The sequence below is a fragment of the Syngnathus floridae genome, chromosome 20, assembly GCF_059516105.1.
Source record: "Syngnathus floridae isolate MCC-2025c chromosome 20, RoL_Sflo_1.0, whole genome shotgun sequence".
NCBI lineage: Eukaryota > Metazoa > Chordata > Actinopteri > Syngnathiformes > Syngnathidae > Syngnathus > Syngnathus floridae.
Window position 1 is genome coordinate 887614 of NC_142432.1, and position 19187 is coordinate 906800.

The 19187-nt window shown below is 46.4% G+C and overlaps 3 protein-coding genes across 11 annotated transcripts; 1 reads left to right on the forward strand and 2 right to left on the reverse strand.

Annotated features, from left to right (window-relative positions):
- Positions 1 to 152: 152 nt before the first annotated feature.
- On the forward strand, positions 153 to 10372 carry ccdc191 (coiled-coil domain containing 191). 3 transcript variants are annotated; one of them, XR_015854727.1, is made up of 18 exons: positions 153 to 333; positions 784 to 822; positions 1000 to 1135; positions 1206 to 1334; positions 1455 to 1633; positions 1712 to 1890; positions 1967 to 2129; positions 2191 to 2381; positions 2514 to 2724; positions 3593 to 3909; positions 4141 to 4226; positions 4324 to 4406; positions 4471 to 4560; positions 4906 to 5049; positions 5880 to 6032; positions 6530 to 6684; positions 7327 to 9096; positions 10128 to 10372. XR_015854727.1 is itself a non-coding variant. In XM_088364141.1 (17 exons), the coding sequence occupies exons 1-17, from the start codon at positions 247 to 249 to the stop codon at positions 7466 to 7468; spliced, it is 2484 nt and encodes an 827-aa protein (XP_088220267.1). In that variant the 5' UTR covers positions 153 to 246; the 3' UTR covers positions 7469 to 10372. The 3 variants fall into 3 exon arrangements, 1 of the variants encoding a protein (XP_088220267.1); XR_015854728.1 differs by having other exon boundaries at positions 7327 to 8174; XM_088364141.1 differs by having other exon boundaries at positions 7327 to 10372.
- zdhhc23b (zDHHC palmitoyltransferase 23b) lies at positions 5857 to 11342 on the reverse strand. Of its 6 annotated transcripts, XR_015854729.1 has the most exons (10): positions 11184 to 11342; positions 10361 to 10572; positions 10154 to 10293; positions 9111 to 9707; positions 8847 to 9014; positions 8450 to 8693; positions 7968 to 8135; positions 6522 to 7462; positions 6277 to 6375; positions 5857 to 6022 (listed from the first exon to the last, which is right to left on the reverse strand). XR_015854729.1 is itself a non-coding variant. In XM_088364151.1 (7 exons), the coding sequence occupies exons 2-7, from the start codon at positions 10493 to 10495 to the stop codon at positions 8037 to 8039; spliced, it is 1344 nt and encodes a 447-aa protein (XP_088220277.1). In that variant the 5' UTR covers positions 10496 to 10572; positions 11184 to 11342; the 3' UTR covers positions 7499 to 8036. The 6 variants fall into 6 exon arrangements, 5 of the variants coding, with proteins under 5 accessions (XP_088220277.1, XP_088220275.1, XP_088220276.1 ...); XM_088364151.1 differs by lacking the exons at positions 5857 to 6022; positions 6277 to 6375; positions 6522 to 7462 and having other exon boundaries at positions 7499 to 8135; positions 10400 to 10572; XM_088364149.1 differs by lacking the exons at positions 5857 to 6022; positions 6277 to 6375; positions 6522 to 7462 and having other exon boundaries at positions 7499 to 8135.
- Positions 11343 to 11684: 342 nt separating this feature from the next.
- Positions 11685 to 18811, reverse strand: gramd1c (GRAM domain containing 1c). 2 transcript variants are annotated; one of them, XM_088362837.1, is made up of 18 exons: positions 18655 to 18811; positions 17906 to 18017; positions 17333 to 17453; positions 17102 to 17208; positions 16949 to 17044; positions 16765 to 16845; positions 14946 to 15064; positions 14718 to 14844; positions 14499 to 14649; positions 14212 to 14355; positions 14016 to 14134; positions 13766 to 13908; positions 13595 to 13698; positions 13325 to 13477; positions 12919 to 12985; positions 12492 to 12611; positions 12316 to 12421; positions 11685 to 12244 (listed from the first exon to the last, which is right to left on the reverse strand). In XM_088362837.1, exons 2-18 carry the CDS (start codon positions 18002 to 18004, stop codon positions 12185 to 12187), a joined length of 1917 nt encoding a protein of 638 aa, XP_088218963.1. In that variant the 5' UTR covers positions 18005 to 18017; positions 18655 to 18811; the 3' UTR covers positions 11685 to 12184. The 2 variants fall into 2 exon arrangements, with proteins under 2 accessions (XP_088218963.1, XP_088218962.1); XM_088362836.1 differs by lacking the exon at positions 18655 to 18811 and having other exon boundaries at positions 17906 to 18033.
- Between the last annotated feature and the right edge of the window lie 376 nt (positions 18812 to 19187).

Genomic DNA, 19187 nt, shown 5'->3' on the forward strand with positions numbered 1-19187 from the left:
TGAGTCTTATGGAGTTGCCATGGTTACTAGCAGGACGCCTAAACACCCAAGTGCATTGTGGGAAACGAAGTCCAAACCTGACTTTCTATCCCAACAAAACATGTCAAAACACTACATTGCCCAGAATACTGTGTGAAGGTATTTGATACTTCTTTTGTTTTGTGATTTTTTTAATGCTATAACTCCACTTTTCGCGACAATACCGATGATACATCAAAGACATTATAGAAATATATAAGGTATTCGATGGCCGCATTACCCGGCACTGGGCCTCACTTTTTCAGATGCAGAAAGAGTGTTGGCAAAAATGGTGCAAAGCCATCAGCATCCAAGGTATGTCCTCCATACTGATCAAATATGTGAACACTATTTGTTATCGTAAATCCTCAACATATTCTCCAGTCTAGAAAAGAAACCCCAAAGGATTATTAAATTGCGTTATTGTGACACTTGTGACTTTTCCAGCTAATCTGATGATTTAAGGCAACAGGCTAAACCTACTGTGGAATTAATCCGCTGACATTGGACCGAGGTGATTTGAAGCTTTTTCAGCTCATGACTTAAATTAGACCCAGAGTTTACGGCTTTCCAAACGGAAACTTGGCGACCTGATGCGAATGGACTTCTAAGCCATTTGGGGCCCCAAACCTACGTTTGTAAAACCTACCAGTTTACTGAGATACAATTGAGTTGATGAAAAGGTTTGCAGATACAAGCGTCATCCCTTTTAGGAGAAGCGTCAATGGTTTGCTTACAAAAGCTTTGTTTGCGCTTCTATTCCAGACGCATGCAAACAAAGAGGACATCGATCACTGGAGGAAGGTGGGCAGCATTTTACTTTGCAACTTGATTATGTGTTTGTTATGTCTCAACAAGGAGCCCAGCCCGCCTGGGGAGATGGCTATTGTGCTCTAGTATATTTCACTTCCTTTTGGACGAAATGCATCAGCATGTCTTGCAGCTGGCCACTTTCCCAACTTTAATCTCTCACTTTGTCAGCAAGTGGAGAAGGCCTCTGCGTTTGCCTTGTCTGAGGTCTTCTTCCCGAGGAGAGCCCAGACGGAAAGCAAAAGCCTGGCTGTGGCCCTGCGGAGCTGGGAACAGCTGAGGGATCACGATGAGACCTATGCTGAAGGTAGGGTTTGCTCTTTTTTTTTTTTTTGAAGTGACCACAGATGAGCTAGTGATGCGTTGTGGTGTCACAGCACAAGCTTTGTTGGGAGACTGGCTGGACAACACGTGGAAGCCCGAGCTGGAGTTACCAGGCCTGACGTGCGAGAAGGGGAGCCCGGCCACGCCGCCGCCCCCTGCCTTCAACTATGACAACTTTGATGGTAAAACATTAACCGAGACTAGTCTATGAGAAAGGGAACGAGTAAAACGATTCACCCTGACTAAAAATAAAGCAAAGGGCACTTTTGCCGCTGGACTTGAGATGATTGAATCCAATTCAGATCTGTACGAGCACCTGGCTGGGGAAGAGGAGCGCCGTGCTGTCGAAAACTTCCTGCAAGGCCTGAAGAAGCAGGAAGTGCTGCACGGAGGGATGATGGAGAAGCTGGCGGTGGACGGCGGCGGACCCAACAGGACCTTCACGGACCCTGTTTTCACCATGGAGGTGCGCCACCAGCAGGTAATTGCCAAACGAATCGTGGTTGAATAGTTGACCTGTTTTTTTAGTCAAACGCTTGTACTTCACGTGTGGAAAAAGGTGCGCGAGAACAGGGCCATGAACGACGAGGAAGCCAAGAAGAGGCGAGAGCGGGAGCAGGAGGAGAGGAAGAGGCAGGAGGCCAGGAGGAGGCAGCAGGAGAAGGTGCAACAGGAGATAATCAGGATGCGCCGGCAGAGGGAGGAGAGGAAAGGCCTGGAAGAGCGCCTCAGACTGAGGTCTTGGCAGTAAAATCAATGAGGAATAAAATTCCCCAAAATGAGCACTAGCTCATACGCGAGGTTGCTTTCACAGAGAGAAATTGGAAGGTCAACGGGCAGCCAAAGGCCTCCAGCCAGCTCCTTCATCTCCCGCAATGCAGCATCAGCCGCCAGAACAAGAAGAAGAAGAAGAGGAAGCCATGCGATTGCGGCAAGAAAAGAAAGTTGAAATTTTTCTTCACTTGCATAACCTGAAGGTTGGCCACCTTTGCGGACGGAGCTTGCTGCAGCGTTACCGTTGCTAAACATGCACGGCAGTGTCTCCAGAGGCATTTCTCACGTTGGTACTCGGCGGTGATGGAGCAGCGGCTGCGTATGGGTAAAGCCAAGGCGCTCTGCGACTGGAGGAGGCAGCTGGCGGCTTGGCGAGCGTGGCGCGCCGTCATGTGGGCGGGAAGGAATCAGCGGGAGGTGTCCAAGACCGAGGAGGAGCTCCGCACTGAAAACAGGCACATGCAAAAAATGAGCACTGTTTAAATACAAACATAGCAATCAGTGTCGAGAAAGTGTGGATGTGTGTACATAGTATGAGATATCAAGATTTATTTTTGATTGTCCCTTTTCATATGGCCTTCCTCCAGACAACAGCGAGTGGCCGAGGAAAGCGACCGCAGGCGTTTGCAACGGCGACACCTGCACGAATGGCGGCTGTGGTGCCGGCAGGAGCGTGACCGACGTGAGCTGCTGGCCCAACAAGAAGAGACCCGGCGCAAGATGGCCGCCCTGATCAACGCAGCCAGGTCGGGCCAGTTCAAACCCCCGGAAACGCTGACGAGTGACCCGCCTGAAAAGGTACGGACCGCTCAAAACAGCAGTGATGGGAATTTTGACTCTTGTCCATCCACCCTATTAGCAGCTGGTACCTTGTAACCTTGCACCGGATGACCCAAATGCGTCACCTACACAATTTTCCTCAAGTCTGAAAGCAGCTTATAAGGTGAACGGTGTATATTGAGGGCAGATGGAAATACGGCTCGCTACGCCGAGTCAAAGGTGGAAGGATAGTGGAACAGAGCTCGGGGGACATAAGGAAGCGGCGAGCGGGAGCTGACGCTAGTACGTGGCGCAGAGGTCAGTGTGGAGGTTGCACTCGTAATCAGGTTTGCGCTGGTTATCTGTATGGATTGTGGGCTGGAGGGGCTTTGGAGCGTCCAGAACGTAATGGAGGAGTCGATACTCTACGTGCTGCGTGTGGGGCCTGTTAATTGAACACGGAAGGTTTTTGCAAGCCAAAAATTGAAGACCAGGGATGAGTCATAATAAAACATATAAATTAATTCATTATAATAATTGTTCTATTTTGTTTTTCTCCAGCATTTCATTATTTTTTTTTTACAAATGCAAAAAAAAAAAGAATAAGCATTCAATACACGTTTTCCAAAAGACCTCAGGTCACATATGTATTGAATGTTTACTAATAATCCCAGACAAAAAAATGGGGAAATTCCAAAACATGAAAAAATATCGAGGGGAAAAGCAAGTCCGCAGATGCCGAACTGTGAATATGAAGGGGTTGACTGTAATTTTAAGTTGTGATATCACCAATCGCCGTTAGATGGAAAATGATGCAATATATACCATTTTAAACATCGACCTAATATTGAACAGTTCAACTCTCTTGGATAGTTCAACAGAAAAGAGTGTAAAACGAATTTTGCAGAAAGCTGTCCGGACACGCCATCGTAAATCCCCCGCGGGAACTCGAGTCCGCCGCAAGGAAGCTGGCGCGGAGGCCCAGCGCGGAGATGAGAACCCAGACCAGGCCGAACGTGAGGAGGACTTAACGGGCCCAAAGACCTTGCAAGAAGGCCACTTTGGAAACCGCCACGCCGCCCAGAGGAAGATCATCATGGAGCAGAGGAGGCAGCTCAAAGAGCAACAGGAGGAGATCGCCAAGCTCAAGCGGGAGAAGGTCATGTGTACTTGGGAGCTGGAGGCACAGAAGACTGCTGCCTCCAGACACACGCCACAGCCAAGGTGGGAAACCTCAGGGCGACCGTTTAAAAAAAATTCAGACTGCCACTTTGCCTTGGGAAGAATCAAATTACATAATTGATGTGGGTTTGCTCAAAGGTGTGAGGACTGGCCAAGCCCGAATATTCCAATTGCCATTTCAGTCGCACTCACACCAGGCCAGCTTAAGTTCAATTCCCGACCGGGCGGACCTTTCAGAACATCTCGTCCACAATAAAACTGCCGCTGTTGCAGAGCGCCGACGGAAGCGGCGGAACCCGACGGCCCCGATGCATCCCCGCGGCAAAAGCCCAAGCCGCAGACGTGCCCCGTCATCTCAGGTATGTCCTCAGAGAACTGCATTTTTATTTGATTTCCTTTCATCAATTTTGTCTATGAACTATAATAATCTTGATTCTCACAAATATTCATTCTCAGCTATGGAGGAGCGAGCCCGCGTCCGTGCCACGCGGAAGAAGCAAACGGAGGAACTGAAGAGGGCGAAGGAAGAGGAAAAACAAGTGAGAATGAGCCGAGGCTCCCGACCAGCAATTGCTCGTTATCATGCCGACTTGTTTCGTTAAGGCGGAGATGAAGGCTGCGGAGGAGCAGAAGCAGAGAGAGGAAGAGATGGAGAAAGCCCAGAAGCAGCGGGAGAGACAGCTGGCCAGGAGGGTGAGAAAAGCGGCTTCTTGGATTCAACAATCTTTGAAAATATTTACATTTGACTGAACCAGTTGCAATGGCACCCTGACTCAAAATAGTGTCCCAAATTACAAGGCAAGATGGCGTTCTCGATAGGGTTGAGGTCAGGGGATGACGCTTCAATTATGTAGCAGGGATGAGAATTATTTTGACCGCAGGTGGCCCGGTTCTTTGTTTTCTACCACGGAAGGAAACTTCACTTATTTCATTTTGGCACCTTCAGGCACCCACCCTTAAGGGGCCTACTATCGATCGCACTGCTCGTTATCCCGGCCCAAAACATCCCCCTGCGCCCCCCTTTGCCTTGCTGTGTAGAAAGAAGAGGAGAAAGTGAAACAAATGAAACTACAGCAGCAACTCCTGGATCGGGCTCGTCATCACCACAATAGAAATTTGCTCCGTCGCCGAGGCCTGGCGCCGTGGAAACGCCTGATTGAGCTCAAGCAGGCCAACCGAGAGGTAACTGACTCCCTACTTGACTTATTTTTTGATTGGCAGTCCACTAACCCCTTGCTACTTTAACTTTGATGCGCTTATTTTACACGGTCCTTCAGAGGAGTTCTGACCTCCAAGTTCCAATTATACAAAATTCCATTTGAATGAATAAATAAAGAAAAAAAAATTCCTCGCCTCGTCGGACATAAATTTCACATGCAGCGCCTGTTATGTCTGCGCTCATGTGCATGTCTATTAGCTGGAAGTCATAAATTTGTTGTTCTTCAAAAAGCAGACTGCATGTTTGGAGAAGATAATCTTATCGTGCAGCAGCAAAAAAAAAAAAAAAAACTTAAGTTGTCTGTCTCCGCCTAATTATAATGTTTGAACTTGGAATGATTTACTGGGGATTTTTATGATACCAAATAATGCCTCGGTGCATCATTAATATTCATGCTCAGTATTCCCTCCAAAAGAATCAGAAAGCTGTATTTTATACAGTGTATAATTTTCTTTGCAAAATATATCTTTTTTACAATCTATTCATAATCAACAACGATATGCGTTTAATAATTGAAAATTGTAAAAATGATTGACTTTTTCTTAATCACTCGTTGCTTTTAGTATCTTGCTACTTGTACAAAAAATATCTTCTTCCTCTCTCTGAAGAAATGATCCTAATTAATCTTGGCAAATTAGCATCATCCATCTGTGGCACAAGGGTGCTCTCTAGTGGTACGCAAAAGCATCACTGAATTATAATAGTCAAACTGGATCACATTCAAGTGACTCAAAAGTTAGTAGCATCACATGGCATTATTTCATACCCTTCTATTGTGTCTGTGTGCCGCCAGCTGGCCGAGAGTCATTACTCGGACTTCATCCTGAGGCGATGCCTTCTCCGATGGCGCCGGTCGGCAAGAGAGATTCTGTCTGAGAAGGAAGCCCGCGCCGAGCGACTGCACCAAAGACTTCTACTCCGGAGGAGCTTAAGCCGCTGGAAAAGCGTGCGTACGCACAAATACACACACACACACACACACACACACAAACACTCCATCAGGATTGCTACGGGCCATCCTCTGGCAGTGACTAATCCCCACGCTGCCTGCACACCGTATTCTGTTCCCAATGTGGAAAAATAAGCTCTGCTTGGACTTCCCGGTTTAATACAGGTTCAGCTTTTATCACTTAACCCCACACTAGAAAGCAGTAGACGTTGAGAAATGGCAATAAAATGAAGCCGCTTACACATTGTCAACAGTCTGGTGAGCCCGGCCGGATTCGTCCCACTGCCATTTTGAGTGTAGCTCCTTGAAGTCAGTCGGTGTTTAGAATTAAAAGACACTTCTGGGGGCAGTATACACCGTTAAGACAGAGGAGCGTGGCGGTATAATTAGTCCATCTTCACAGAGGATAAAGACTATATGAATGTGAGCTTTGTCACGGCAACACGTGTGGGAGACAATCAAACTGATCTCATCCAATTTTCCTACCACGGCAGCTTGAAGACCTCCGGCTACTTCAGGAGGCGCAGGCGGATGTCTTCTGTCGCACCCACACGCTGAGGAGGTTCTTGCGAGCTCTGCTGGACCACGCGATCCAGGAGAAGAATCTGGCGCTGGAATATCAGCAGATGGCCGAGGGGCATGACAACAGGTCTGGAACGGCGGGCGGGCGGGCGGGCGCGCTTTCACCTGCGACGTTTGTAGTTAGTCAGAAAAGCAATAAGTGTCACCGCCGCTGGATGATGATGATGATGATAAATGAGAGTTTGCAATAAAAAGGCATCTATTCACTGCTGATTCCAGCTTCTGCACGGTCAATTAGGTTGCGTGCGTAATGTTTTGCTGCTGGCAGTCTGCCATCAGAACAATGTATTGTGATTCAATGCATTTGCATAATGCAAACTATCAGTCATAAATCAGGGGATTATTTCTTTGATAATTTGCTAAACGTTAAGTTTGCCCACTAACAATGACAAATGTCAAACTTTTACGGTTGGACTCGCAAAAGTGCTGGGTCCAAATTGGGTGAAATGATGTTGGGTTATTTATAGCCAATAGATTTGAACCAATATGTCAGGTCAAGACAAATTTGTCACGCTGTAACTTTAATGGGGTCAAATGGAATATGGGCAACCGTTTCCCTGATTCCCAGGTGAGGCCCACTAAAAGCCAGACGCTCAATTCCTACCAGCTGTCCTCTGAAATCTCATTTAGGTATCGTCAAAGGACCAGAACCTGTCTGTTTCTTAAACTCCTTTCTTTTGTGTGTGTGTGTGTGCGTGTGTGACTTCAGAGTGGCGCTCTGGCGATGCTTCCAGGCCTGGAGGCTCCTTCCCTGTGTGCAGCGGAAAGAAAGAGAGCGAGAAGAGCGGCGCGAGAGGCTTTGTAGGAAAGTGACTGAGGTGCTGCCTAGTTTTTGGTCACATCCTCTGTGAAAAGACCAAAAAAACAACAAACTCACTGACTTCTCAGCAGCACGTCGTCAATCATTTATTGAGAAATAAATGAGTTGGTCCAGGTGATGTAGAAGAGTCACGTCAGCCAGTGAGAAAGAAACATGATTTTTTTTTCTATTTGGTCAAAAGTGACATTCTTCCCAACATTGTGGTTATTTTTTCATGAATATAACACACGGACAGCTCTTAATTACAAAATAAGGCAAGAGCTATGCAGCAATAACTTCACACGTCACTTCTTCCACAACTCTCAACTGTACTGAATCACTAACACCTGGTTATTGATTTTTTTTTCCACCAAATTATGAAGTTCTTCATGATGCAAGCCTGAGGTTTACTTTTTTTTCTCTCTCTCTTTACTGAGGAACTGCCTGCCATCCAAGATTTCTTCTAAAGAGGCCAACTCATGAAGGGTGACAAATTCCCTTGTAACATTTCATTTGCTTAAGAATGAGGAAGCACAAAGAGAACTCAAAACCTTTTGTATCTGTCCGCCGTGGAAAAATACTGGGTCGGGCTACTTGGAGCTTTTTGTGCCAGCGGCAGCTCAGACGTCATCTGGGCGTGATGATACCCCGAAAGCGGGATGGGTGTTGAAATGACTGACTTTCACGCGTGACTCGTCCCCTTCGCTTCCTGGATGGCACTAAACGGGACACAAAATGACAACGTTCAGCATTGAAAGGTAAAAGTCAAGGAGACAGCTGATGGATGAACGGAATGGGGAAGGTGACAGTGGATGCAAAGAAAATGTCACATTAGAGACAGTCAAGGGAGGGAAAAAATGACATGTAAAGAATTCAAAAGTTGTTTTTTTTCATCTTAATAACCTTCATTTACATGTCAAGGATATTGAGTAGTACTCGAGGAGTCCGGCCGGCCGGCCAAGTGAAAAACATGCTTATACGGCACAATGCTGCCCTCCAGTGGACAAAAATAGAGTAGCAACACTGCTCTTACACTCGTCCGTTCCTCCGACATGGTCCAAAACTCAGCCCAGTTGGCGCACAGGCCCCGCGAGTGGACGCCGGTGTCTACGGCCAGCCCGCACAGGGCCCGGCGGGCGGAGCGCTCCCTGACGGCAGCGCGCGCCTCACGCTCTGTCACGTTGTAGCTGATGTTGAGCAGCTGAGTCAGCAATAAGTGAAAGACGCCGCAAGTCACCAAAGTGCAGTACCAGGCACACGTGAAGCAAAGGGAGGCACTAGTGAGAAATAGCAATGGGGATATTTATCAGCTCATAATACTCTGTCTTGTGATTGACAGTGGAATGACCAAAGTAATTTGCTTGAAACACTGTGCCAATGAATTGACTTTTCCAATGAGAACAAAGTGACTTTCCACTTTTCCCTTTTACCTGTATTCCTCGTAGACTCCCGGGCAGTAGAACAAAGCGGTGAGGATGATTTGCTCCGGACACACGCTCTGCAGCGTAAGGCCGATCCCGTACGAGGACGTAAACAGGAAGAGGACGAGCGTTAACAGGAAGCTGCGGTGGTTCTCCCGGCCAACGCAGCTGTCGATCCTGAACAGAACATTTAGCAATAAAAGTGGCACGCTGGCATGAATAGGACAATTAACGCCATGGAATTCATCAGAAGAAAGAGGTATGATAACATACCAGACACAGTGGTGGTCATGACGCAGCACGCAGAGCCCGCATATCCGACAATGTCCCGCCCTGGGGGGTCGCACCAGCCGACACACCGAGCACCAGTTCTTCCGACTAGGCTCCGCCTCTTGCGACTCTCCCACCTGGTCTCGGAGAACAGGATTCGACTCTTTTGGCTTCACGACGCCCGGGCCTCTCTTGGTGATGGCGAGGCCCAGCAAAGTGAGCAGGACCCCAACGGTTACCGTGCCGACATGAACGGCACCGAGGCCCCCTCGCGGTACCACTTTGGTGATGAATAAATAGTACATGTAGCCCAAGGAGAAAATCACCAGGCTAAGGAAAAACAGAGTCCGGGCCTTCTTGCGGTGGGTGAAGTAGTAGTACCACAGCAGCAAGCCCGGCAGCGTGATCAGAACCGCCAGGCCGACCAGGAAGTGGAACGCGGAGAGGTGGAGCAGGGTCGGAAGCAGAACCAGAGGAGGGATGACGGACAGGTCCACTCTGCGGGCGCCGCCCCGGTACCAGGGGACACGGACTCGATCGCTGATCTCAGTGACCACCCGGGACATTGCCTCTGGACTTTGAGGCTCTCGCTTAAAAAAACTGAAAAACAGCAGTTCCTTGAGATGGAGATTTCCACAGCTTTCACAACTTTTATTCCAGAATCCATGAAATAATCCCCTAATTGTCCGAGGACAGGTTTTCCCGTGTTTTACAAACTAAAATGGTTGCCGAGCAGTCACGTCCGACAATTTTACTCGTTATGGCCGGAGCTAATAACGTGTAATAAAAACGCCCCTGTTCGTCCCTGAGTTCTAAGTGTTCCATAATGACTTTTTCGAGGATCATGAATCACGATAGCCCCTCCAGATATTGAAGGTCTTGAGATCATAATTTCAGCTAATACGTCACAATTATCAGACAGAATATGTTTACAGTACACGATCTGGGTGACTATGACCTTCAAGTGTTGGACTATTTCTCAATGAACTCAACTGAAACAAAATTGTTATCTCCCAATAGAGAAGAAGAGAGATTGCCCGGCATACCGGTCGCAGGCTTCGTCCAGATCCTCGCAGTCGCAGCAGCAGGCTCCCACGTGGCTTCGCTGGCCGTGTCTGTTGATGTATTCGCAGCAGCACAACTGCTCCCTGTCGTCCTCGTCCCGCCTTCTCTTCATGGCTGATGGCTGCGCTGACAGTGAAGGAGAGTTGTATTCAGCTATTTGACAGAACTTTTGTGATTAAAGCACATACCTGTCTATTGTCTATCGGTGTCGCACACTTGTCACGCACAGGATCTTCAATGATGTCTTCTCTCGGACAACTGTCTCCCGGGTCCTTTGGCGCTCCTTCAATGGTGCTCTCAATTTTATTTTCATCAGCTCTCATCTTCTGAATTTGTGCGCCTCATTGTTGTTTGCGGTGCAGGAATATAACGTGATGTTCTTTGCTGCCATTTTGAACGACTGTGGAGACAAAAAGCAATGGAGAGTAATACAAAACATGTCAGCAACCCAGTCTATAAATGTGTTGTGGTCAACTACAAGTAGGTGGAATTGGACTATGACCCAGACAGGTCCCTCAGTGAAACTGGTCTAGAACCGCCACTGGGACTGAGTGAGGGCTAATTGACAGCATGAGCTCTATCCACAGCATTAAACAAGCTGATTTCATAATGAAAGAAAATGAGGTAACCGAGGAAACGTTTCAAATTGGGGGGGAAACACGCAAAAGGAGTCCTTTCATGGTCACGTGGTATTGTGTCACTTCCTCGCGGGTTCGGTTGCTACTACGGTGGAGTTCCTTAGCAACCACCATTTGAAGTCACCTTTTTCCTGGCAGGTGCAATGACAAGACCTTACGCTTGAGGAAAACAACTTCAATCATACCAAATGTATGAAACAGAAGAGTTTCCTCAAATAAGAACAGCTTGTCGTAACTTCCTGCACTTTCACGACTGCCACTGACTCAAAACACAATGAAGCACTTTACGGTTCTGCCACGTCAATAGTCACCATTCAATTTAAGGTTTGATATTTTCCAAATGAAGTCCAGAAAAAGTGGAAGACAAACATACCACAAAAGGGAGCTAGAACATGTTCGCTGAGACCTTTCTTACTTGGTCGTCTCGCGCAGTCATTTCCGGTGTGTTGAACGTGTCGGCGGAAGTCATCGAGCCGTTGCTAAAATTTTAATGAATGTAAAATTTGATATGGCGTAATAAAGTTTTCCTTCAGAGTCCAGGACTCGGAGTTTTACTACAGTTTTTTTTATTATTATCTTGGCTGTCCCGTACGAATGACGTCACACCTAGGCACTCTTTCCCGTGAAAAGGAAAAATGAAAATTATTTTCTTAAAATTAAAAGTTTTCGTTTTACTTTTCTTTTTCCTCGTGGAAGTTTCCCCTGTGAAAATGGCCAAATTAAATTTGTAAAATCCTAAAGATAATGTAGTAAAGAAAAAAATTGTGTATAATTAGAGTTTTTCCTGAAATAATATACATTTAAATAATTTATTTAAAAAGAATCCTCTTCCGTACCTTTCCCTTGTCTTGGAAAAAAAAAAAATCACTGCAGCTTTATTTGGATTTGAAGAATCACAGTTTATTGATGGGGGGGGGGGGAGAATAAGTTCACCCAAGTGGCCAAAATAGAACAGTGACGGCAACAATGTAAACATGAAACTTAACATTTATGCACAACAGTGGTCAGGAAACATGCATTTACAACAAGAAGTGTATATAAATACATTCAACGAAACAGCAGGGTGAATGTGAGTGTGTGTGTGGGGGGGGGGGGCATAAAAGGGGAAATCTAAAAATAAGACTTGACTGATCCTATTTATTTCAAGAAATTTCTAAAAACACATCCTGGGCTCAAAGCCCTTAGGCAAATAAGATTAAAAATGTGCAAACTTGTAAACAACAACGTCATTAAAACAAAAAAAAAGGATTCACTTTCTGGATAAAACAAAAAGATAAAGTATTAACATTTGTTTTTTGTGTGCGACTCACACTAAAGGCACAGTTCAAGAGGTCAGTCAAGAGCAATAAAAACAGGGTGAGGTTGACCATCGCGTCACGCTGTTTGATTGGCAGATGCAAAGTTCTGCTGCAGCAGCAACAGAGTCCGACGGAGCTGTGAAGAAAGGTCTGGAGTAGTTACATTTAATCATGCAACTATAAATATATGTTATGAAGTATAGCCACCTGCTCTAGAAGGTTAATAGAGTCCTGTAGCACGGTTCTGAGCAGCTGCACCTCCTCTCTGCTCCTGAACGGTGGACCCTGCCTGGAAGCGTACTCGGGCGCCACACTGTTCACGACAGAGCGGCGTCGTAACATGCACGAGGTGGAGTCAGTTGCGGAGGAACGGCGAAACAAACCTGGCCTCAGTCTTCTCCCTCAGCCGATGCTTTGTGGTCAGGTACATGCGGTGGGCCACGTCCTCCATGGCCCACAACTTGACGAATAAGCCCACGTTTAGTACCGTCAGGATCAGAAGACTGAAATGGAACAAGAGCCTGTTATTCATGCCGGGCTCCGACACTTGACAACCTTTTTTCAATGTCGACATGTTTACCAAAGTCGTACTCCCAAATGAAAATGCTTCATTTTTCTATTAAGACTCACTAGAAGAGCTGTAAGAACAAACTCAATTTTCAGTTGTGCTGGATCTCATTTGACGGCACTGTTGTGCTAAGTGTGTTGTGTGTGTGTGTGTGTGTGTGCGCGTGTAACATGTCCTGACTTGCAGCTGCAATTAAAAGATGAGGAAACAACACAGGAAGAATTGCAATCACGTCGTCTTACATCACACTCAAGACAGCCACGATGGCCGTGATGTTCCATCTGCGCGGGGCGCTCATCTCATCCGGGCCTGAACGACAAGAACAAAAAGTGAAAGATAATTACCGAGCGTGTCGGACATAACGCTGGCGGCGGTCCTTTGCACAAAATCGCTTATGTTGTTGATTGAACACATCCACGCCGCATATTTTCCACTCATCAATAAGGCGGCTTGAACAATTCTCATGTGATTTTTTTTGCGTCTTTCCAAACTGATAAAAATACTGCATTTCCTTAAATTAAGGGCATTTCTCTAATCCAGTCAGGTAAGCAAAGCTGCATTGTTTAAACGACAAAACAGATTTGCTAAAGAAGCGCTCCATTGATATTTGGTACCGATGACATCACAAAGATGTCCGACCAATGTTACCTTCTCCGTGCTCGTCGTGTGATTGGCCGAAAAGATTTTTGGGCTTCATGTGCTCCAGCATGGTCCGGCTGAACGTCCGCCGTCTCCGCCGCCCCCCACCGGCCTCCGCCGCTCCCTGGTTGATCTCGGCCTCCTCCTCCAGAAGCTCCGCCTCTGGAGAGCCGTGCAGAAGTGGATAAACACGTGTTAAGAGGCGCAAAAATGTCTACTCTTGACTGATTGGCACTTTTTTTTAAACTAAAATGAAAGAATGAACTAAGTTTTCCTCACCCAGCTGTTTGAAATAATCCTCAATGCCGCTCCAGGAGTTCTTGGTGATGAAGGACTTGACCAGGCCCCACGGCTGCTTCTTGTACTTGACGTACGTGTATACCCTAGCGGCACAAATTTCAAATGTCTTAACGGCAACTCGCTGCGACGCTCCCTCCTAAAAAGTCTTACTTGAGTCGACACTTGTGCTTGGTGTGGCGTTTAATGAAGTAGCGATTCTGCGTGTAGAAGTAGTCGTGGTAGGGCACGTCGTGCGTGTACACTTCCGAGTCCACCTGGTAATACTGACCCTCTCGAGATTCTTTGTAGAGCGTCTGACGAGCAAACGGAATCGTTAGTCATCCCAAAGAAGAAAAAAAAAAAAAAGCTATTTGTGTAACTAAGTAGCCACAGAATCCCGCCTGAAAAGTGACTAACACACCTGGTTCTCGGTTGCCGTGGAGAATTTGCCAATCAGAGGGTTACTGATGGTGATGGTGTAGTTCAGGGTCCTCTTCATGTCCCCGCCGGGATCTTTTTGCCACGCCTCAAAACTGGGATCTGGGCACAGCAGCGATTTTGCCAGGCTGAGGGAACACAGCATGGGGTCGGGGAGCGCGGCGAGGGGGACCGCTCACTGGTTATCTTGCGCACGTTCATGAAGCGGTGGATGAATTTGGACTCGGTGAAGAGCAGGTCGAACATTCGGCTGGCGCTCATGTGGAAGACCTTGTTGAGGTTCAGGCGACCCTGCTCCTTCAGCAGCCCAATTCGCTCCTCGGCTGGGGAAGGACAGGAGTTTATTTCACCACAAATAGAATAAAAATATAAAAATACCCTGGCACAGCTGTCTGTCTGTAAATTAAAAAAAAAAAAAAAACACGAGCCACAGTCAAAGCAAGCTCCTCACGTGCATCTTCCTTACCTTCTTCCACACTCTCCGATCCGCTCTCCTGAGACACGCCGCCTGGTTCTTCCGAAGAAGGCGGCAAAGACCTAGCGACAGATTCATGTTCCAAGCGCTCCGTGGGCGCAACGGGACTGCGGCGCGGAGGCAGGGAGACACGGCGCTCCTCCTGCTCGACAAGGCCGCAAAACGTTCGCGCGGGGAAAAAAAAAATGGTGCACCGTGTCGCTCAACTACCTCGAAAGGAGACTTCTGTGAACTTGCAGAGGAGACGTCATCGTATTCAAAAGACGGCAGGTCTGCTCGCATACGCCCGGAGGACGTCCTCTCAAACTTTGCAAGGTACCCGTCGTCGCCCTCGTGCCTTGCAGACGGACGCAAAGTCATTAGCAATCACAATAAACTAGAGGTAAGATTCCAAGAAAGATGTGAGACAACTGAAAGAAAATATTTGCGTGCACTCACCTACTGTGCATGTTTAAGTCCGCAGAAAAGTGTGTGCTCTCCATCTCTTCATGGCTCAGGCCCAGCTCATTTCCATAGTGCTGCCTGACCATCTGCCAGCCCTCTTCTTTGGTCAGCGACTAATCGCGGACAAAATTGATGATCATTATTATTGATTATTTTGGAAAGCCGCAGGAAGTAGACGATAACTGGTTAATAGATCACAGCATGTCAACTTCTTACTCTTCATTTTGGATTACAGTCATTGAATAGTGAGTGCTAAAGTAGATACTATTCCCATGTTTCTGTATTTGCCTTTTTGGATACATAACCGCATTTGTCTTTCAGAATTGAAAAATTAAGGATTCCGATATTTTGAAGGCATTTAAAGGCATCGCTCACAATTGCTTCTTGGCATTTTGCACATACTTTTTGGAATATGTATAACAATTATGCAATTTTGCTCTTTGTTTCAAAGAATTTCTTAAGCATGCGAGTGTTACTGCGGGTCGTTGAACATTTCCGCACCTTTTAGACCAAAACACTAGTGTCAACTCTCAAAAATCTCTCAGTCGAAGCAGTACTATAAACGCATCATGACACATTCGCGTGAACGCTGGTCTGCCCGCATTCAAGCCATAAAAGTTGTTCGTTCTGAGATTAAAGCGCTTTTTAAAAAGGCTTACTTGCTGGAGGTCATTTTCACCACGGCCGGCTTGCTCAACGGGCGGTCAAAGTGTGAGGTGCCTTAAAAAAAAAAAAAAAAAAAACGCAAAAACACTTGCTCTTCCTCCCGGAAGTGAAGACGCACCGCCTACTTCACTTGCTTCCCACCCAAAAAAAAAAAAAAATATATATATATATCCAGCATAGGACGACATAAACAAATGTAAATGTGTGGACGGTCACTTCATTAGGTACACCTGCAGGATCAAATGCAGCTGACCTAGTCATACTGTGCATGTAGTAAATTAACCAGATCAATGGCCTCACCAGCTCAGTGGGCTAGAAGCAGAGAGTCCACCCTGAGACTGGAAGGTTGTGGGTTCAAACCCTGGCCGGCCAGGTCACAGCAAAGACTAAAAAAATGGGACCCATTTCCTCCCTGCTTGGCACTCAGTGTAAGGGGTTGGAATTGGGGTGTTAAATCACCAAATAATTCCCGGGCGCGGCACCGCTGCAGCTCACTGCTCCCCTCTTCCCCAGGGGATGGATCAAAAATCACACGGGGATGGGTTCAATGCAGAAGACAAACTTCACCACAGCCAGATGTGTGTGTGACGATGATCATTGGGACTTTAACTTAACATAGTTATTCAAAAAACAATAAAGAATGATATGGCTTTAAATGAGGATGCCTTCTTTGGCTACATCACCAAGTGAGGACCCCCTTTTGACCCATTCTTGGTTTAATGTTTCACCTAACTTACTGCTGTGCACAACAACAGCCAATAACCTCAAAGTCAGCGCGACTCCAGCTGGATCCATCTCATTCGGACTTTGGGCCGATAAGATAAGTGCTGCTGGTTATATCGGTCAGGGTAAAGTCACACGGCGCTCTCTGGATTTCACTTGGAAAAATGAAAAGCTTTGATAACATGAATGTCACCTAAGGTGACAACTAGGAATATCAATAAGCACCAAGTGTTCTTTGATAAAATCACTGCTTGCATTTTCCCCCGCATTTTCTAAGGCATTAAGTTGGAGATGGACAAATAGTCCGCAGACTCAATTTAGTTGCTGCACTCAGTGCTGCCCGTTCGCTAGCATTGCGGTTGTTTCCCGCCAGTACAAATTTGACGTTCATAAAAGTGATGACAAGAGCCGTCGTGGCCTTTACCTTGTACAGCAGCGCATTCTGCCACAGGCGGAAAACCCCGGTGAAACTCTTTTCTCTCGAGGAGAAGGAAGTGAAGAAGAGCTGCGTGTGAGAAGGAAGGGAAGGGAAAGGTGAACACCAAAAGGCAAATCACAGATGGTGCACCTGATAATTCTGGCGTCTGTCTGTCTCTCTACTGTCACACCTTTTCTTTACTGCTGCGGATCTCGATGGCGTTAGGGATTAGGCGTGCTGTTTTTTCCCTGCTCATGTGGCTGATGTCTTTGAGGGCCAGGCTAATCTGCAGGGAGACTCTTGTTAAAATAGGACGTTCTGCCCTACCCTGGCGTCTCGTTACCTTAGTGCGTCCGAAGACACTGCTGCAGAAACATAGACAATTTTGGGTGAGGTAGAGGCGCCCCTGCAGGAGCAGGCCCACGTCTCGGTGGAGAGCACATGGGTAGTCTGAGAGAGAACACACACACACACACGCACGCAAACAACGAAAAAGAAATTCAACTGCTACATCCCACCACAAACAGATTCCAAATTTGAAGCGCTTTTTGGGAAATGCCTCCATGCCACTCACCGAGCAGGAGTATTTCTGAGCTCGCAACGTCTTTGAATAACCTCCGGAACTCATCTCGTCTCTGTTTGTAGGTAGGCACTTGAGGTACAGACGGAGTGCAGTTTGGCTGGTTGTCCGAGCTCTGAAAGACAATACGGAGTCATCGTTTGCAATCTTTACACATTTGAAGAAAGTGTTTGATCAAAACGGGTCATGCCCTACATGAGACTTTTGTCACTGTCTTCTTGAGAACACCCATTGATTCCTCACCCCACAATTGCCTGGACAGTATGGCTTTTGTTGCCATGGCAACAAAAGGACAAGGCTTTGCTTTACAAAACTACGTTTAGCTTAATGCTAAGAAACAATACAAAACATCAGACATGCTAAATGTTAACATTATGGGGACCAATAACAAAGTACAGAGCTTTCTATGTATGCTTTCTATTTCTATTTTCAAGAGGTTATTTTTTGCCACTCTTGATCACACTACAGTGGCCCAAAATAAATACTGTAATTTTCATACCATATAATTTCCCCTTTAATTCCTAACATTTACAAAGTTTGAGCCTCCTGAAAAATATGTACTATTACCTCATCGTCTTCAATGATAGAGGCCTCCTCCTCTATCTGTGACGCAGTCTCGTCCGTGATATCATCTCCCGCACCAGACCAGTTGGATAGCTGGTCCATGTGCTCTGGCGTGCTGTGCCCGTACAAAAGAATAAACAAGAAAAACTTTGTAGGAGCGTTGTCCTATTAGTTTTTGTTTTGACACCGAGTAGAACTTGGACACCTCTCTCTAATGAGTTCTAAAGTGAATGTCATCAAACATTGAACAGGGCCCTGAGGGAACTCATTAGAACTGCAGCCCAACTGGTTTGGCTGCATGGAAAAACACACTCACAATAAACCATGACACTATTAACCATTTTGTATTTGGAGCAAGTATAGGAGTGCCATATCCAGTAGATTGCGCTCTGGTAGGGTGATACTAAGTAGTCCTGGAATTTGATATATTTTTGCAAAATATTTTGTCCCATCAATGCTACCTAGCAACAAGTGATGAGGCCATTTGACATGATGGCCGCTTGTTAAGCAATTGTTTTATATATGAATGGCCCAAAATATTTAATCACATTGGAGGTTGAACAAACAATTAGCTTTAAAAGGTTTGGCCGAAACAGTTTTGGGATTTTTTTTTTCAGTGTAGAATGAAACAATAACGCGTCTTTATCAGTCTTGATGTTGAAAGAAGAGTTATCACGTCGCGTGGATCTTAACTCCCCACAAATTGCTGCGATTAAAAGCACCGTGACGACTTGTCAAAACTTCACACCTACCTGACTCGGTATGGACCCAGGATGGCGTGACAAGACTAACACGCGCTGTTTAAAATAGTCTTATTTCCTTGTGCTTGCAGGTTCTGGCAATTCGTTCAAAAAGCTTTTGTTTGGTCTGCAGGTGTAGTTCACACCTTTAAGTGAGACAGCTCATTGGAGGCACTTATGGAGGAATCCATTTTCAACAAATGGGGGTGTTCAAATCTGTGGGACGTGGGCTATACCCAACCCCTGAATGCATGTGACCAGGTCTGCAGTGCGATTGTAAACCCTGGTAAAACCTCCTAATGTTCATAACGCAATACAATATAAAGACTTCCTAATCCCCTCCAAGACACTTAAAGGTCACTTTTGAAAAGTATGCAAGACATGCAGAGAGACCGGTCAAACAGCAACAAAGGCAAACAGCAGATTTTCCTTTTGTTTTCAAGCCCGCACGTTTAATCGCTCGGGAGCCGTCCGACTCGTACTGACATCCTCGCGGCAAAGGTACACGACACAAACACGCGCACAAGCGCAAAACAAAACGACAC